This window comes from Peromyscus eremicus, chromosome 8a, assembly GCF_949786415.1.
Source record: "Peromyscus eremicus chromosome 8a, PerEre_H2_v1, whole genome shotgun sequence".
Classification (NCBI taxonomy): domain Eukaryota; kingdom Metazoa; phylum Chordata; class Mammalia; order Rodentia; family Cricetidae; genus Peromyscus; species Peromyscus eremicus.
Genome location: NC_081423.1, coordinates 29,673,488 through 29,691,625, shown reverse-complemented (window position 1 = coordinate 29,691,625; position 18,138 = coordinate 29,673,488). Strand labels below are relative to the sequence as shown.

At 48.2% G+C, this 18,138-nt stretch overlaps 1 protein-coding gene across 1 annotated transcript in view; it reads left to right on the top strand.

The window, feature by feature from the left end:
• The window catches only part of Cyfip2 (cytoplasmic FMR1 interacting protein 2), a 119,170-nt gene that overhangs the window by 30,639 nt on the left and 70,393 nt on the right, over positions 1-18,138 (top strand). Inside the window, exons 6-13 of the mRNA XM_059270392.1 lie at positions 3,139-3,320; positions 5,173-5,269; positions 6,468-6,596; positions 9,036-9,140; positions 11,107-11,198; positions 13,127-13,244; positions 17,039-17,158; positions 17,616-17,741. Of these exons, the coding sequence (XP_059126375.1) occupies positions 3,139-3,320; positions 5,173-5,269; positions 6,468-6,596; positions 9,036-9,140; positions 11,107-11,198; positions 13,127-13,244; positions 17,039-17,158; positions 17,616-17,741 (969 nt within the window). The remainder of the gene's footprint in view (positions 1-3,138; positions 3,321-5,172; positions 5,270-6,467; positions 6,597-9,035; positions 9,141-11,106; positions 11,199-13,126; positions 13,245-17,038; positions 17,159-17,615; positions 17,742-18,138) is intronic.

The following is an 18,138-nucleotide window of genomic DNA, read 5'->3' as shown; positions in this document are numbered from 1 at the left end:
TGCACACACAGACACACACTCACACACATGGGAAATGAAGCCTGCACACCCTCACATACATACACATACACACACACACACACACACACACACACACACACACATACACACGGGAAATGAAGCCTGCACACCCTCACACACATACACACACACACACGCACACGCACACGCACACGCACACACACACACACACACACACACACACACACGGGAAATGAAGCCTGCACACCCTCACACACATACACACACACACACACACACACGCACACGCACACGCACACGCACACACACACGCATGAAATGAAGCCTGCCTGTCAGGGTAGTGAAAACAAGATCTACCTGCAGGCGGCCAGCGACGCCCTGTGTTAGTTTATAGCACCTCACAGCTGTTGTTAGTATCACAGATGGCCTGACTTCCCAGAGCCTAAAGTCTCTTTGGGAAGCAGGTCCAAAAGAGAAGAGCCATCAGAAACTGGGTGTGAAGTGAAGAGCTTCCCAACAAGAAGTGTGAATGGAAGGAAGGATCTGGAATGGACCCAGCACCATGCCCATTGACTGTGTATAAACAGTAATAAGTTAAAAGGAAACTCCTCAGCAATACAAGGCTCACTTCAAGCACTCAGCAGCCACTGTGGCTGTCCATATTAGTTACTCTTTTCACTTCTGGGTCAAATGCCTAATAAAGCATTTCCAGAAGTCTCAAGGAAGGACAGGCTTCCTTGGTTCACAGTTTAAAGGTACAGTTCACCGTGGCAATAAAAGCATGGCAGCAGGAGCATGTGGCACTGGTCAGGTTGTGCCCAGGTTAGGGAGGAGGGAGAGGTGAATGCTGGTGCTCAGCCAACTTTCTCCTTTTTACTCAGTCTGGGACCCAAGTCCAGGGGGTCATGCCACCCCACTTACACATTCAGGGTAAATCCTCCTTGTTCAGTTAGACCTTCCTGGAAACACATCCTTCATAGACACACCTAGGGGTTCCATGGTGAGCCTAAATCCCATCAAGTTGAAAGTTGAGATTAACCGTTACACCATTATGGTGAGCATTGCTGTGGTGAACAGTTCCACCATGGCAGAAAGCCCAGCTGGTCTTAGACTCTGGCCTGGTCTGGTCTTTGAAGGACAGGAACTGGCAGGTGGGCATGGTAGGCCCCGGAAGTGAAGCAGAGCTCACATCTGCATGTGCATCCTCTCCTCACACCTCCCTTCCTGTGTTCTTTTTTCTCTCTCTCCTTCCTCCTCCTCTTTTCCCCCCTCCTCTTCCTTCTCTCTTGCTCACCGACCCTCTGTTACTACAGGAGCGCCTGGCTTTTGAACTACTTTCTTTCAAAACCAGGAACAGACTTTTTTTGAGATATAATATTTACTCCTGTGATTCACCCAAGTATAGTGAACATCGCAGCATGCTTTAGTGTCTTCACAGAGTGTGTGTTCATCGTATAGTCTGTTCTAGAAGATCTTTAACCCTCTGAAAGAAATCTCTTGAGCCATCACTCCCTACTACCCCCAGCATCCTCTCCTTCAGCCCCAGGCAACTACTCATCTCCTTCTTATCTCTGTGGATTTCCTGTTGAGACATTTTCCTACAAATGAAGTTATACAGGACAGGGCTTTTCATGGCTGACCTCTTGCAGTTGGTGGGATGTTTTTGAGTGTCCTCTGCACTGCAGCAGGTGTTAGAATCTGCTTTTGTTTTTGTTTTTGTTTTTTTAATGATGGAACACCACGTCACTGTACATGTGCACCGTATTTTATTCATCCATCCACCAGGTGATAGATGAGGGTGTTTCCCCCTTTAGGTCTGTTAGGGGCACAAGCTGAACACATGGGTTAGAGCATCTGTGATGATAGACTCTTTCTCTTGGGTTGTGTATTCGGCTTTTGTCAATTTGACACGATCTGGAGTCATATGGAAAGGAGACTCAACTGATGAATGTCCTCTATTGATTGCCCTGTAGACAAGTGGGGGGGTGGTGATTTTCTGGATTAATGATTAGTGTGGGAGGGCCCAGATCACTGTGGGCTATGCCACTCCTAGCAGGTGGGCCTAGGTTGTCTAAGAGAGCAAACTGACCAAGCTGTGGACCCTCCGTGGTCTCTGCTCCAGTTCCTGCCTCTGGGTCCTTGCCTTGAGTTCCTGTCCTGACTTCCTCCAGGGTGGACTGTAAGGCATGAATGAAGTAAGTCTTTTCTTCCCCAGCTTGCTTTCAGTCAGGATGTTTATCACAGCAGTTGACAGCAAACTAGGGCAAGCAGATTCCTGCGGGTGGAGTGCTGGGTCACTTAGGGACTCCACCTTAGGTGTGCAATTTCCTAACTGGCCCTGTAGTCCGCTGTCGCTGTCACCTCCACAACCTCTCTAGAGCCCCAGGACCGCCCACCTCACTAGTCAAAGCACAGCCCTCAGAAGAGCCTCTGAGAGTGCGTGGCCCCTCCAGTGTTGACCTCTCCTTCCCTGCACTCACTCCAGCTCAAGCCAAGCCCTGTCCTTCCTCTGCCCTTCCGACGTGCCTCAGGGCCTTTGTACTGGCGACTCATGCTTCCTTCACTTACCCCTATCTTTCTCCTTCTCTTTCAAATCACTTCCCTGAAAGTCACTTCTTGGCGATTTCCATCTTTCTCCCCAGGACAGTTCCTTTGAACCCTTCCCAGCCTCCATCCCTTCTTCATTTCCTTCTATATCAAGTATGAAATTCTGCCGCAAATAATTTGTTTTCTGCTACTTAATTGACAGATAAGATCCTTGGGTTTTGTTCTTGTTTTGACTTCTGCTTAACTTCAGTCCTTAGGATGGCTATATGATATACAGTAGATGCTCACTTATCAGTTTCTTGTTAGGTGAACCTCTGTCTCTCCCTGCATGTCACACACTGGGGACACAATGTCTCCTAGCAAATGTGTTTTGGAATAATTCATCAGATAAACTCACTTCAAATGGGTGGGTCCCAGCACTCTGTCACAGTTAGCTTTGGAAACGGGGGCCATCTCTGAAAAAGACTGCCTGGCATGGCACCACCTTGTCTCTAGTAAGGACCCTAGGGGAGCCTTGACCTGCTCCTACCCAAGAGTACACTAAGCCTCTGCCCCCTCACCCCGGCTCACCAGGCTGCCCTGTCCTCACCACTGCCCCTCTGTCTCCAGCGCAAGGCCATCGAGCGCTTCTGTAGCGAGGTGAAACGGCTGTGCCATGCCGAGCGCAGGAAGGACTTTGTCTCGGAGGCCTACCTGCTGACCCTGGGCAAGTTCATCAACATGTTCGCAGTCTTGGATGAGCTAAAGAACATGAAGTGCAGCGTCAAGAACGACCACTCTGCCTACAAGAGGTCAGCAGCCCTCCCTGTTCCCCGAGCGCCTCTCGCAGACTGATTCCCTGGGAACGGAGTAGCCTTCCCCCAACGCAGCTGCCGTGTCAGGGTGGTTTGAGGAAGAGGGTTCCCAGCTGGGGCTTCAGAAAAAGTTGGTGTTGGCCAGGCTTGATGTCCCAAGAAGGAATCGGGTCCTCCCTTCCCCATCTGGGGAACAGCATGCCTCCCTCGTGGCAGAAAGATTAGCATAACGCAATCACATCGTCATTTTCTGTAAGAGACAGAAAGCCAGTGCTTATGTCCCAGAACTGCAAAGCCCAGGCATACATTCCTCTAGTTACCCCAGCAGCGGCGTCTGCCTGGATCTCTTCACCACCTCTCGGCCAGACCTGCCTCTCTGTGGGCTTCTTTATCAGACAGACCCCTGCAATGGCTTCCTGCCATCCTGTGGCAGAACCCCAGCTTTTCAGGAAAGAACTCCTCACTTTCCACTTGAATTTGAAAAATCCAAGCCAAGATTGCCATCAGTCCAGCTTGCTAATCCCTCCCTCAGATACTGAGTGGGGTGGAGGTTAGCTGAGTGGATGGCTGAGTTAGAGGTCCGTGTCATCATTGAAAGAAGGACTGGGATTGGGAAGGGGTCATTCATCTCCAGAAGCCAGGATATAGCCACATAAAGACAGGAAGCATTGCAAAGAGACAGATCTCTGGGAGTTGGTTGAGGTTCAGATGAGTGCCACAATGTCTGTACATACCTCCTGGAAGGGTTGTCCCTACCACTGGCAAAGAATGACCCTATCTCTGAGCCATACCTCCCCATGTTTCAAAATAACAGGAGAAAGAATATGGCAGATTGAATTTCACAATTGTATTCTCCTGGGTCAGATGTGAAACCTAAGTTGCCCAATACTTAGAGCCTATCTCAAGGCCAACTCAAGATGTCACAGATGGCCACCGGGGCAGCATCCTTCCCCATCCACTTCCTGTGATGGCCCACCACTTCCATCATGACCACAGCCAACATCTGTGTCCCGAACCATGCGGGAGTGTTGTCCCGGTTCTCACAAGTTATTGTGACCTGAGCTGTGCCTTGCTGGGTTAAGTTGGGACGCACAGTTCAGACCAGCCTGTGCTGATTCTGTTCTTCCTCCTTCCATCTGCCGTCCAGCTAGGTCAGAGGCACTTGTGTTCCCATGCAGTGCTGTGCATGGGAATGCTGAAGTCAAACCAGATCTTTGATCCATGCTCCTTGGAAGGCTGAGGCAGGAGACTCATCAGCTGGGCCTAGCAGCGCAGGACAGTAACTCTTGCTAGTTTCCATCAGTTCAAGGTCTAGGCTGTAGCATGATACTGGCCTGAAAAACTTAGCAGGACACTGTCTCAAAACTGAAAAATAGTAAAAAGGTAGGGGACATAGCTCAGAGGTCAAGTGCTTGCACAGTGCCCTAGATCCTATCCCTGGTACTACAAACAGACCCCAAAACAGGCTGCTGAGATCTTCCTATAATGAACAGAACACATGGAAAAATGAAACTTCCTGCCTGGGACTGGTCTGCAGGACTCACTGTACAGCTTCCCTGGAGGTCCTGGCCAGGCTCAAGGACACTGCCCACTCCCTGTCTCCTCATTCCCTCCTGGTTCCCATTAAACGTCCCAAGATTCCAGCAATGTGTTCTGCTTTCCTGCCCTTTAATTCCCAGCAGCTGTCACGAGGGCATAAACAGAGAAAGGACTGCCAAACACGTTTTCCTTTGACCTTGGGGTCACCTGTGTTGCTCAGGGCCTCGTGACATCAGGAGGCTGTCTCTTTCAGGCTGAGTGAGAGCAGACTCCTATGCACCCCGTTATCACTTCCTTCCCTGTGTTTCAGAGCGGCCCAGTTCCTAAGGAAGATGGCGGACCCCCAGTCCATTCAGGAGTCTCAGAACCTATCCATGTTCCTGGCCAATCACAACAGGATCACCCAGGTGAGGACAGGTTCCCGGTTGGTTCCTGCCTGGCATGCCAAGGAAGCAAGGATAGAGCCTGAGGCTCATAGGGCTCCGAGGGACCACACACAAGCTCAGTCCCCACTTGTCCCCACTGCCCTTCATGAGAGTAAAGTAAAGCTACAGCCAGTGACCTCTCCCTGTCTGGTGCTCAGGAAGGTTCCCAGACAGGGCTGTGGGCCCCACATCAGCCTCTAGGTTGAGAACAAGCCTACCATGGGTCCATTATCCCACCTCAGGCAAAGTCAGAGATTTAGTTTACTCATCCATAAAGTGGGTGTATTATTTGAGGACTATTATGAGAATGTATCTCATAGGACTAGCTTCAAAAATAAATGAAGTGTGAACAAAAAGTCCTCAGAACATGACCAAGAGCCCGGGAAGGCACAGTTGTAGTCCCCACCACCGGTTTGCCAAGAGTGCATCCACTGGGGCCTCTCCCCATTGGGCCTGTCATAGCTGGACCTGTCTCCCTGTCAGTTCAGTACCAACAAGAGTGTCTGCAGAACCCAGGCCAACCCAGAGGGACCCTGATGCTCCCAAGAGTTCTCAGACTCTTATCCCTATCTCAAAGGCTTGGAGGTGGCCAAGCCTTTTTTGGTCACTTCGGAAGGCTATGGAGTCACAGCCCCTTGCTGTCTGTAGAGAATTCCAGCAATGCTGTCAACTGAGTGTCCCATAGGGGCCCAGTTTGTCTCTGGGGGAAAAAGGGCTACAGAGAAACCCTTTTTAACAGGAACTGTTTTGATGTTCCTGGGGCCTGTAAGCGAGGAGATTCCTACCTACCTACTCTTACTCCTTCCGCTGGGTGGGTCTTCTCCCTGCCCTTGTCTGAAGGAACCTCATAGAGAAGGCCACACCCTCAAAACTAAACTGCAATTACTGCAGCCCCAATCGCTGTAAAGCTGAGCTGCCCAGGAGTGCACTCTACTCTCAGAACCGCCAGGGTTAATGTGGGAGGCCCAAGGGGTTAAGTCCCTGTTGTGGGAGGTGAGCAGGAACTACCAGCTATTGTCTAGGTGGAGTCAGGTATCAGCACCTGCTGGCGTGAAGGCTCCTTTCTCCTGAGACCTCAGTAGGAACCAATATGCTCCTTTATCCAGCCCAGCTCTGGGCTTTCTGGGCGATGCAGGAGGATGTTTGCTTGGCCTAACCAGTGGGTGGCGCTGTTGTTTAGTGTCTTCACCAGCAACTGGAAGTGATTCCAGGCTATGAGGAACTGCTGGCAGACATTGTCAACATCTGCGTGGATTACTATGAGAATAAGATGTATCTGACACCCAGTGAGAAACACATGCTCCTCAAGGTAAAACTTCCCCACCTTCACACTGCTTCTTTCTGTGTGTGTGTGTGTGTGTGTGTGTGTGTGTGTGTGTGCGCGCGTGTGTGTACACCAGAGGTGTTATTCTTCAGGAGCCATCCATCATCTTTTCTAAAGATTTATTTCTATCATTTTAATTATGCCTATGCGGGTGTGTGCACATGAGTGCAGGTGCCCTTGAAGGCCCGAGGCACCAGATATCCTGGAACTGGAGTTACGAGCTATTGTGAGCTGCCCGATATGGGTGCTGGGAACCCAGGTCCTCTGCGAGGGCAGTAACTGTTCTTAACCACTGAGCCGTCGTTCCAGCCCCATATTCTTTTCTGACATATGGTCTCTCACTGGGACTTAGGGCTCACCCATTAGACCTGGATGGCTGGCCAGAAAGTCCAGAAACTGGCTTGACTCTGCCTCCCCAGCATCGGGGCTTCACGTGTGTGCCACCATGCCCATTTTTACACGGGTGCTCAAGCTTGAATTCGGGTCTTATGCTTGTGCCACAAGCTCGTGACTGACTGGGCCATCTCCTTAGCCCCCACTTAACAATATTTTTAAGTATCAGCCAATGACTCCAGTCTTACTTGGGATCTCTCCTTGGGCCATATACACATTGAAAACATCATTACAGATGTTTCTCCAATACCATTCCTAGTTGATGCCAAGAAGCCATTTTATAGGGATGTTATTTTTCCACACATCTCCTGTGGCTAAATGTTTGACTGCACTGAAAACCCGGATGTCAGAGTTTGTAGAGCTAAACTTCCTAAAAGAGAACTTCCTAGCTGATAGGGAAGGAAGAGTCCATGTTTTGTCAAAATGTTCAAAATTGTTCCGGTGGTTTTCAGTTTTCATCCTGAAATTATGAAGCTCCTGTTATACTTATGGAGAGACTAAATTATGTAGGACAGCACAAAAATGTTTGGTCTCTTCTAATCTTTCCTCCCAGACCAGAGACAATACTTTGGTGTATGTCATTTTTTTCTGTGCTTATGTATTTTCAAAATATTTAATAACATAGAATGTAGAAGGTTTTTTTGGTGGGTTTTTTGTTGTTGTTTTTAGTTTAGTTTTGTTTTTTGAGACAGGGTCTCAACTAAATTTAACTCTGGCTAGCTTGGAACTCAATGTGTAGACCAAGCTGACCTTAAACTCATAGAGATCCACCTGCCTCTGTCTCCCAAGTGCTGGGATTAAGGATGTGTACTGCCACGCCCAGCCTTACATATAGAATTGTAAAGATTTATTTATTTTATTATGTATGTACCTGAACACCTGTGTACCACAGTATTCATGTGGAGGTCAAAGGACAACTTGTGGGAGGCGGTTCTTTCCTTCCACCATGTGAGTCCTGGGAACTGAACTCAGGTCATCAGGCCTGGCAGTAAACACCTTTACCCACTGAGCCATCCCACCAGCCTGTGTGTGGACTTTCTATCCCACGTGATCAAATGTGTTTGGACTGTTATGCAGCCATAAGATGGCATCGTACAGGAGAAATCTGTTGCATTGCCGGTTGTTCTGCCCTTGGCTGCTTAGGTCCTTTCTAACCTTTCTCCCACAGCTGACACTCTTTTGTCCTGTTGCCCAGCTCTCTGTAGCTTGTTAGTGAGTTCAGATGCCACCAGGGGGCGCTGGAACCCTTACGGGACAGTCTGGTGCTGATGCTGCAGGACAGGATGCGCCAAGCAGGAAGCAGCTGTCAGGGACAGTCCTCTGCTTCATCCCTTAGGGCCCTGAGTGATAAAGGCATGGTGAGGAGTGACTTCCTATGTCTCCACAGGTGACCATGACCCCAGCTGCTCATCTACCTAAAGGGACGAGCAAATGGGCAAAAATATTAAGAGTATCAGCATCTTCAGGCAGAAACTTGCTCTTAAGCAGTGTCCCCCATGACTCCCCAGGAGTCATGCATTGCTGTGTTCCTGGGGAGTTTTATGGTCATTTGCCAATATTCCAGTGTCTGTGCCTTGACACCTCTCAGAAACAACAAAGTCCTTTCTATCTTAGTGGACCTCTAAGTGCACATTTGGATGGGAGATCCTGGGCTAAACCCTTTGCAGATAATTCTCTGCAGCTCGTTTGTGTGACTCTGGCAAGATCTCTCACCTCTGTGTCTCTTGCTCCTCATCTTTACAATAGCACGTGGTACCTAAGAGTTTTGTGGGAACTGAGACCACACTTGTTAAACCCTAACCACAGCCCCGGGCCCAGACTGGCTATTATAATAATATATTTCATTTCTTGTTGAATTAAGCCCATGTTTCCTGTTAATTTAATGATTTTGAAACAGCATATGTGTCTCTACGAGACGCCAGTGAATTTGTGTGTGCCTGCACACATGTGCATGCATGCGTCATGGACCTCTGTTTTTGTTAGCTGCTCTGGGGGTGTGATGGTTTTGCATGTGGGCCTTTCTCATTCTAGGTGATGGGCTTTGGCCTCTACCTGATGGATGGAAATGTCAGTAACATTTACAAACTGGATGCCAAGAAGAGAATCAACCTTAGCAAAATTGATAAGTTCTTTAAGGTGAGTGACTGGAGCTGGGGCTGGGCAGGCGGACAGAGTCCCTAGAGCCTCGGTCCCTGGGGAAAGAAGGGATTAGGCAGAAAGCTGTGGAGGTGGTTCATGGGCATCTAACGACCCTCAAGAAAAAGGGCGATAAGAGCACAGGCTCCAGCTATTCCCACTAAAGCAAGGTCTGTTGCCCACCTGCCTCCACACTCGGCTGGGATTCCACTGGAGGCCTTGTAAGTCTTCCTGCATGCTCTTTTCCCCTTTCCTAGAGTCTTTCATCTGAAGGCAGAGTTGCATCCTAGAAGGCAACACCTGTGTTAATTGTCATTATGCCCCAGAGCTCATGGAAGGACTAAAGGCTGGATCTTTTTGTTAAAGATTTACTTTTATTTTATATATATGGGTATTTTACCTGCATGTGTCTGTACCATGTGTGTGCAGTACCCATGGAGGCCAGAAGAGGGTGCTGGATACCCTGGAACTAGAGTTACATATAGTTGTGGGCTGCTATGTGGGTACCTGGCATCAAACTCAGGTCCTCTGAAAGAGCAGCAAGTGCTCTTAACTGCTAAACTGTTTTTCCAACCTCTACACACAAAATTTTAAGCGGATTCATGTCTGCCGTTATTGCCACTCTGAGGCTCATGACAGGCTATTTCTCTGCAGCATTTAAGCACAATAACTCACCAGCATTCTGCATAAGTACAATCCCTTTGAACACCTTTGAGATCTGACCATTTGGCCCCAAAGCTTTCTAATTAAAAACTTGCAGATAAATTTTAAGCCTTTGGAGTTTGGGCAAGGAGATGTCACATCTGGAACTGAATTCTCATCCTGAATTTCCTCTCATGTTGGGTCCTACAGATGTGAGCCCCGCCCTGAGGGACTGTTGTGTTGTGGAAGACACTAGGTGAGGCCAGGTACTTTTAGATTTAAAGGGAAATGGGAGTCCGCAGAGGGGTCTTGTGGCTTGACTTCTTAGCTTTTCTCTAGAGCTGCCCCAGGTGAAAACAGGCCCCATGTTGGGAAACTGCAATGTCTGCCTTCCACCAGCAGGAAGGAAGGTAGAATCAGGCCCACCCATGCCAGGGTTTAATCCGGCTCTGCTGCCTTCTGTCTGAGTAGCTTTGGGAAAGGCATAGACTAGGCCTCCTGGAGCCAAGGGTTCTGATCCCAGTTCTTGCTCCGCCTGGTCTCACTTCCTGAAGAGACTAAGCTTCTTCCTGTGTGTCGTCCCTGTGCCAGGACAGTGAGACGGGGGCAGTACTGACCCCACTTGGTTATGTGTGGATGGGGATAGTAGATGGTTGGTGGTTGGATTTGGTGATTAAAACCAGGGCCTTGTCAATGCTAAATAAGTCTTCTATTACTAGTTCTACCCCAGCTTTTCTGTTTCGCTTTTTAAAGGTAGAGTCTCACTGTGTTGCCTGGGAAGCCTGAGAACTCAGGATCCTCTTGCCTTTGCGTCATGAATAGTTGGGAGTATAGACCTATGCAGCCAGGATCGGCTGAGATAGTGTTTGCAAAGTGCCTGGTCCTGTGTCCAGCGCAGGAAAGACAGAGGGAGGCCGACAGCAGCCTGGGCTTTGGTCAGGAGAAGTCTGCACTTTAATGTTAGGTCTCAGGAAGGCCACCTCCAGGCAGTAGCCCTCTGCCACCTAGTCCAGTTTGGAGCAGTAGATGTCTTCTGGGCTGTAGAAATGACCCTGTACCGGGAAGCCAGCCATCTGGTCCTCTGCCTCATCTATTCTGTGTGACCTTGGACAAGCCACTTTGCTTTTCAGGCATCAATTGCTTGAAGTATACAGTTGGTTGGAGACAGGGGAAAGGCCTGCGTGCTGCTGGCTGGGCTTTCGTCTGGATGCCAAGACCCCGTGGTATAGAAACAAACACAGCTACTGACCCCAGGCGCACACCGAAGCCTCCCACCCCGGCCCTGCCTGTGGCATCTCACGTGCTCTGTTTGCTTCCTTTGCAGCAGCTGCAGGTGGTACCCCTTTTCGGCGACATGCAGATAGAGCTGGCCAGATACATTAAGACCAGTGCTCACTATGAAGAAAACAAGTCCAAGTGAGTGCCTGCCATAATGTCTCTCGGCTCCTGTGAGGACGCCCAGCCCGGGCAGGGAGCGGAGGGACCACTTCAGTCCCTCCTCCCTCCCCAGAGCCCTGGGCAGGTGGATTCCCGCAGAACAGCAGTACCAGGAGGGGAACAGCGAGGGTGCTCTGAGCCCTTTTGCACCAGCCCTTTGCTGCCAGGCTCTAAAGGGCTTAGAGCATAGCCACGCCCCTTGTCCTGCTCTGCGGTAACCCCCTCCCCTCAGTGGGACAGCAGGAGTCTACTGATGGTGGTAACGGTCATCACTCTGGTTCAGGTCTCGGTTCAGGTCTTGTGGCTATGCAGTAAGTACACGGTTGGCGGTGTGGCCTGGATGGTTCCAGCTGTGACAGGAGTTGGCAGGCAGCCTCCCCTTGTGTCATCTAATAAATCATAGTTGTAGGAAATCTATGCTAAGGCCTGGGAGTGAGTCAGTGGCTCCCAGAAGGGATTTTTTTTTGTGGGGGGGGGGGGAAGGGAGGTAGTTATCTGGCTCCAGCCTTGGTCCTTCTGATCACAGAAGATATCATAAGATGGTCTATCTACATGCATATTACCTACAACTAAGAGACTTGTGGCCTATCCGTGCGGATCGGAGCTGGCCACCCTTTGGTCAGTGTCTTTCTTAGTTTTGCAGTGTGGGCGACTGAACTGAAGGTCTTGCACATGCTGGGCCAGCACCTTACCACTGAGCTACAGCCTCCTTTCTCTTTGTAACTTTCATTTGGAGTCAGGGTCTCATTAAGTTGAACTCAATCTGTAGCCCAGGGATACCGTGAATTTGTGATCCTCTTAACTCAGCCACTCTTAGTAGCTGGGATTAAAATGATACCAGCAGAGCCCGGGGATGGTACAAACACCTGGGATCCCAGCAGTTGGGAAGTGGAGGCAGAAGGGTCAGGAGTTCAAGAACAGCCTCAGCTACATTAGAACCTTGTCTCAAAAAAAACCTAGGATGCCTGCAGAGGGGTCCTCGACCTACAAGCTACATCTACCTGGAGACCCAGGTAGTCCCTGGGGGGAATTCAGACCGTGTCTGGCAGCCTTAGAGGGAGGAGCTTATTGGACCAGATATTAGCTTGTAAGCAGGCAGAAAGTAAGAGGTCTGAGTGACTGCGTCTCCTCCACAAGTAGCTCAAAATAAAAAACCAGCAGTCTAAGTCAGAGGGGGGCGTCACCACTCATACTCCTTCTGAGAATCCCTTTGCATCTTCTTTTGAGTCTACGTTCTGTCCAAACCCTTTGCCTACCTGCTGGCTTCCCATTCTTGTGGTCCGTCTACTGAGCCACAGTTCTGGACAGAGGGAGAGGGGCAGAGCGTGAGGGCTTTTGTTCACTTATATCCTCTCCAATTCAGGAAGGTCTTCCTAATGGTGTCTTTCAAAAGGATGGAAGAGGAAGAAGACAGGAGAGGAGGGAGGAGAATGGGGAGAGAAAAGGAAGGAAGAAGAGGTGGGGAGGAGGCGCCAGCCACGCCTCTCAGCATGATAGGAAGTCTCTCAGCATGGGTACCATCATGTCACCAGGTCTTTTTGGGAAAGGCAGGGAAGTTGCCTGTCCCAGTTTTGCTCGGCTGCGATTCTAGCCTTTTGTGGCCCTAGAGAGGCTGTGGTCTGGGGCCTCACTCTCTCACTTAACTGGTAAGTATTGTGCACTAGTGTCCAGAGACACCTGTGGACACCTGTAGGATCTGGAGAAGGCAGAGACCGGCCTCTCCTTTCTAGTCATGGTGCCTACAGAGATGGCTCTGGGACTTAGACGGCCACTTGACCTTTTGGTTCTGCCCAGGGGGGCCAACTATGTTGTCTGAGGACCAGGAACAGCTAGTGTGCAGAAGGAGCCTGTCCCAAGCAGGTGCCTGGAGCTGGGACCCACCCAAAACCTGTGGTTTTTCTCCCCAGATGGACATGCACTCAGAGCAGCATCAGCCCCCAGTACAACATCTGCGAGCAGATGGTTCAGATCCGGGATGACCACATCCGTTTCATCTCTGAGCTGGCTCGCTACAGCAACAGCGAGGTGAGTTCCGTGGCTGGTCCAGGGCCAGCAGAGTACAAGAAGGCCGAGGAAGAGCAGGCAACGTGGGATAGGGGGAGCACACTGCCAGAGGCGGAGGGTGGGCTTGCTGGAAGCAGTTCAGAGTCAGACTTGGACTCTGGGTCTCCATCCCTTCATCTGCAAAATGGATGGAATGCTAACAGTGCCTGAGGAGGATGGGAGTGGAAGGGAGTCGGTGATGGAAAGAGGATTGTTAGCAGGTACAGAGGTACAGTCAGGTAAGAGAAATAGTTTCCTTCCTTCCTTTTCCTTGGGGTATCTCTACTTTTACTAAATAGCAAATATTTAAGAAAAATGCAGGTTTAAACCAGCCAAGTAGGAGGAATCTCTCACAACGTTCTGTCACACAGTAGACTGACAATGGTTATTGATAATCACGATTCTTGACATGAAGAAATGACATCAGAGGTGATAGATGGGCACACCTGTTCTTCACATATTGTATACATGTGTTGAATCTTCACACTGTGTGCCATAGATATCTACAGTTATGGTGTCAAATTAAAAAGAATCCAGACATGTTTTAAATAGAGGTAATGATAGCATTTCCCTCGAAAGGTTCACTGAGATAACCAATAAGGTACCTAGCATGTGTGTTGTGTCTTGGATACAGTAAAGGCCCAGTAACTGTTTATTCCAGCTGCACAAGATCCATCCCGTCTCCACCGCGAGACACAGTTCTGAACACTCCTGCCCTAACACCATCTCAATATGCATAACTATACAGAAATATATGATCGTTTCAAAAATATCATAAATGGAATCAGAGAAGAAAAAAGCCACAAAGGGCTGGGGAGGCGGCTCAGTGGGGGAAACACACATGTTGTGCAAGCATGAAGAACAGTTGAATTCGGATTCCCAGAACTCACATAAAGCCAGGAGTGGTTCCACAGCACGTGTCTGTCTGCAATACCAGAGCATCTGCAGCAAAACAGGAAGCTTGTGGACCAACTACCTGGTGAATGCAATGGCAAGCAGCCAAGAGACCCTGTCTCGGAGAAACTGACACCCACAGTGGTCCTCATGTGTGTGCGCCATAAAGATCTCTCTTGATATCAATGATTGTGGTTTGAATTTTTTAAATAGAAGAGCGTGATCAGTTCACAGACTTAAGAAGAAATTAGATATGCAAAAGAAGAGAAAAACAATCCCATAGACTCCTACCATCTCAGAACTAACTTTTATGGTCATATATCTTGGTGGGTCCCTTCCCATAGATACCTTTCTCACAGATACATAAGGTGTGCTGTTTAAGCCCCCAGGGGTCCTGAATCTGCACTCCCACATTGTGGAAGAAGCCACATTTGCTTACTGGCTCCACTGTGTGGCCAATGGCCATAGTGATCATCTTTTTCCAAACCCCAGCTCAGGAAGTACCGGTGATCATAACCTAGCTCATTTGAAATAGGGTCAGTCTGACAAATACTGTGGTCAGTAGCCTCAGAGCCCACAAGGACCAGGTCGAGTCCAGACCTGTAGCTTTCTTAGCAAATGTGCTGGTCAGCTGACGTAAGCAGGAGAATTGTCTGTTCTGAATCCTGAGGCTGGAATTCCTGGTCATGTGGCTGTACTATCTAAGACTAATTCTGGCCAAAGATAATTTTTTATTATAATTACCTCTCTGTATTCATGTGTGATTACTACAGGATATACTACTGACACCAGAGTCTACAGATGCTCCAGTCCCTTGTGAAAGTCATTTTTTTCATATAACCTATTTGCATACTTGAATATATTATAAATTGTCTCTATTTTTTATAAGACCTAATACAATGTGCAAATGTCATATAATCTAGTTTCATCTCTGTTACTATGATAAGATATTCTTGAGAAAAGGCGACTTAAAGAATAAAGATTTTATTTTAGTTCACAATTCCAGGTTATAGCCCATCACTTTGAGGAAGCCACAGAGGTAAGAGCTTGAGACAGCTTTTCACATCACATCCACAGTTAAGAGGAGAAAGAAATGAATGCATGCTTGCTCTCTGGCTTGCTTGCTTATGCTCATCTCAATCTCTAATACACAATTCAGAACCTCCTGATCAGGGAATGGTGCCGCCCAGTGGCTGGATCTTCCCATATCCATTAACTTAATTAAGATGATCCCCATGGACATACCTACAAAACTGTCTACAATGTAGACAATCTCCCACTGAGACATCCTCCTAAGGTGACTCTAGGTTGTGCCAAGTTGACAATGAAAACTAACCATCACATCATAAATAGTTGTTTTGCTGTATTTAGGGGATAATATCAAGATCATATGATATAGATACAGCATTTCCCCCAAATATTTCCCATCTACCATTGCATGAATTTGTTGGATGCAGACTACCTCAGACACATAGGGCCAAATGAACATGCTATGTGCATATATGTTATCAGTTTTCATGACTTTCACTAGTAACATTCTACAAAATGCCATAAACTCTGAATTCAAAAATTGTGAGCTATTGCCCACAAAGAAATTCAGAATTCCCGTGAGCCTCTTGCCACAGCGGTTTTATCAGCACAGAATCTGGTTTTATCTCTATTTCTGTCTAAAGATACCTTTGTGACATTTTTTTGTTGTTGTTGATTCATTGACATTAGCTGAGGGCCAGCAGCACCATGACTTCTGTTTGAATGACGTGTTTCTAAACATGCCTGCCCCAGGTTTCCTGCGGGTAGTGTAACGTTGCATAGGACAGTGGTTCTCAGCCTGTGGGTCACGACCCCTCTAGGGGTCAAACAGTCCTTTCACAGGGGTCACCAAAAACCATCAGAGAACAGATATTTACATTACAATTCATAACAGTAGAAAAATTGTATTTAGGAAGTAGTAACAAAAGTGTTTTATGGTTGGGGGTCACCACATGAGGAACTGTATTACAAGGTCACAGCATTGGGAAGGTTGAGAACCACTGGCCTAGCACATCGGCCCTGTTTGAAAATGTTAATTAAAAGAACAAAAATGTGGGCATCCTGACGCTGTTTAGGATACAGAGAAGATGTCAGCTTGCAATATGAGAGCTGAACCAAAAAGGCAGAAGCCTCTACTCAGCTGGGGACAAGCAGGAGTCTTCAGGGGATGGAAACATTGCTCCAAGTGTTAATTTGGGAAATTACAGATAGACAGTGGTGATGAAACAAACTTACAATGATAGTGTCCATCATGATGGCTACCTGTATATATTCATGTGATATATATATGTGTGTGTGTGTATATATATGTATGTGTGTATATATATCATGTGGATACATCCATACTTATGGTGTGGATGGAGTATTACACATACAGACATTTGTGTCAGATCTTTTTAATCATTGCATTGTAGCTAGTCAATGAGCTGTGACATCATTTTAGTGATTTGTGATTAGCACTGTACGTAAAGTAGACCATGAAACCAGAAGGAGTCCTGTGAAGTCAGAGTGTTGTGTGAAAGTCATTGCTTGCATACATACCTGTATTTAATATCACTGCAAAGAAGAGATCTTGGATCACTGACTAGTCTTCACTTCCTATTGTGAATACAGCCTTTGCTGTAAGACGGTAGGGTGCGGCTAAGCAGGGATCGAAAATGACACCTCCTGAGTCAGAACCCTCAGCCACTTACAAGACATGGGGCCTTCAGCAAGACAACTGTCAAAGCCAAGTTGGTCTAACGAAGGGAACATAACAGCTGCACAGTTTTTACAGGGGAATTTGAGGAGCAATGCTCAAGAGCCTCAGACACATGGACTGTGAAGTGAATGTGAAATTCCGTGTCCCTCAGGTGGTGACAGGCTCAGGGCTGGACAGCCAGAAGTCGGATGAAGAGTACCGGGAGCTTTTCGACCTAGCCCTTCGAGGCCTGCAGCTTCTATCCAAGTGGAGTGCCCATGTCATGGAGGTGGTAGGTGTCCTGAGGTGCCAGCCCTCACACTGACCTAGTTCACATGGCATCTGCCTTTCAACATTAATTTATATACCACACCTCATACCCAACTGAAACCTACATTTTTAAGTATATTCATGGAACTGTATGACCTTGAATTAAGACTATTTTCATCACTTAAAAAATAAAATAAAGTAAGATAAGATAAAACCACACCTGGGACTAGAGAGATGGCTAGGACCCAGCACTGACATTAGGTGGCTCACAGCCTCTTGTAACTCCAGCACAAGTGACCTGGTGCCTCTGGCTTCTGTGAGCAGTCACACTGACATGCACATCCCCACAAACAGATACAGATGCACATAAGCATCATTAAAGATAAACCTTAAAGACATTTTTAAAAACCCACGTCTAGCACCTCATTTTGCTTGCCATTCTTCCCTTGACGGGCATTGGCTGGTTCTTCTCTCCCCAGTACTCTTGGAAGCTGGTTCACCCCACAGACAAGTTCTGCAACAAGGACTGCCCGGGAACAGCGGAAGAGTACGAGCGAGCCACGCGCTACAATTACACCAGCGAGGAGAAGTTTGCCTTCGTGGAGGTGGGTGCCAAGGCCCTGCTCTCCCCACCCACCTACGCCCTGTGGTTCCTGAGTTGTTCTGATCCCCCCACAATGGTGTCATTTGAACTCGCTGCCCTCTTCTGACTTTTCTCATCCAGGTGGTTCTCTGTTGAAAGTTACTAAGAAACGATGAGGGATGCAGCTAGTTTAAAGTTCCGCCATTGACTCTGGAGGGTTCCTGAGGCCTCGCCCCTCGTGGAGGAGCAGTTGCTAGTTACTGGGGTAGTAAGAGTCGTTTTTCTTTAGGAGTGTGGCCATTGGTTGGTTCCCCGTGCCCCAGTGGATGACTCCATGCCCACGTGTGTGTGGGCAGCACTAATTGGACTCACTGGGTTAACACACAATAAATAAGTGCTTATGAGAGGAGCCTATGAAA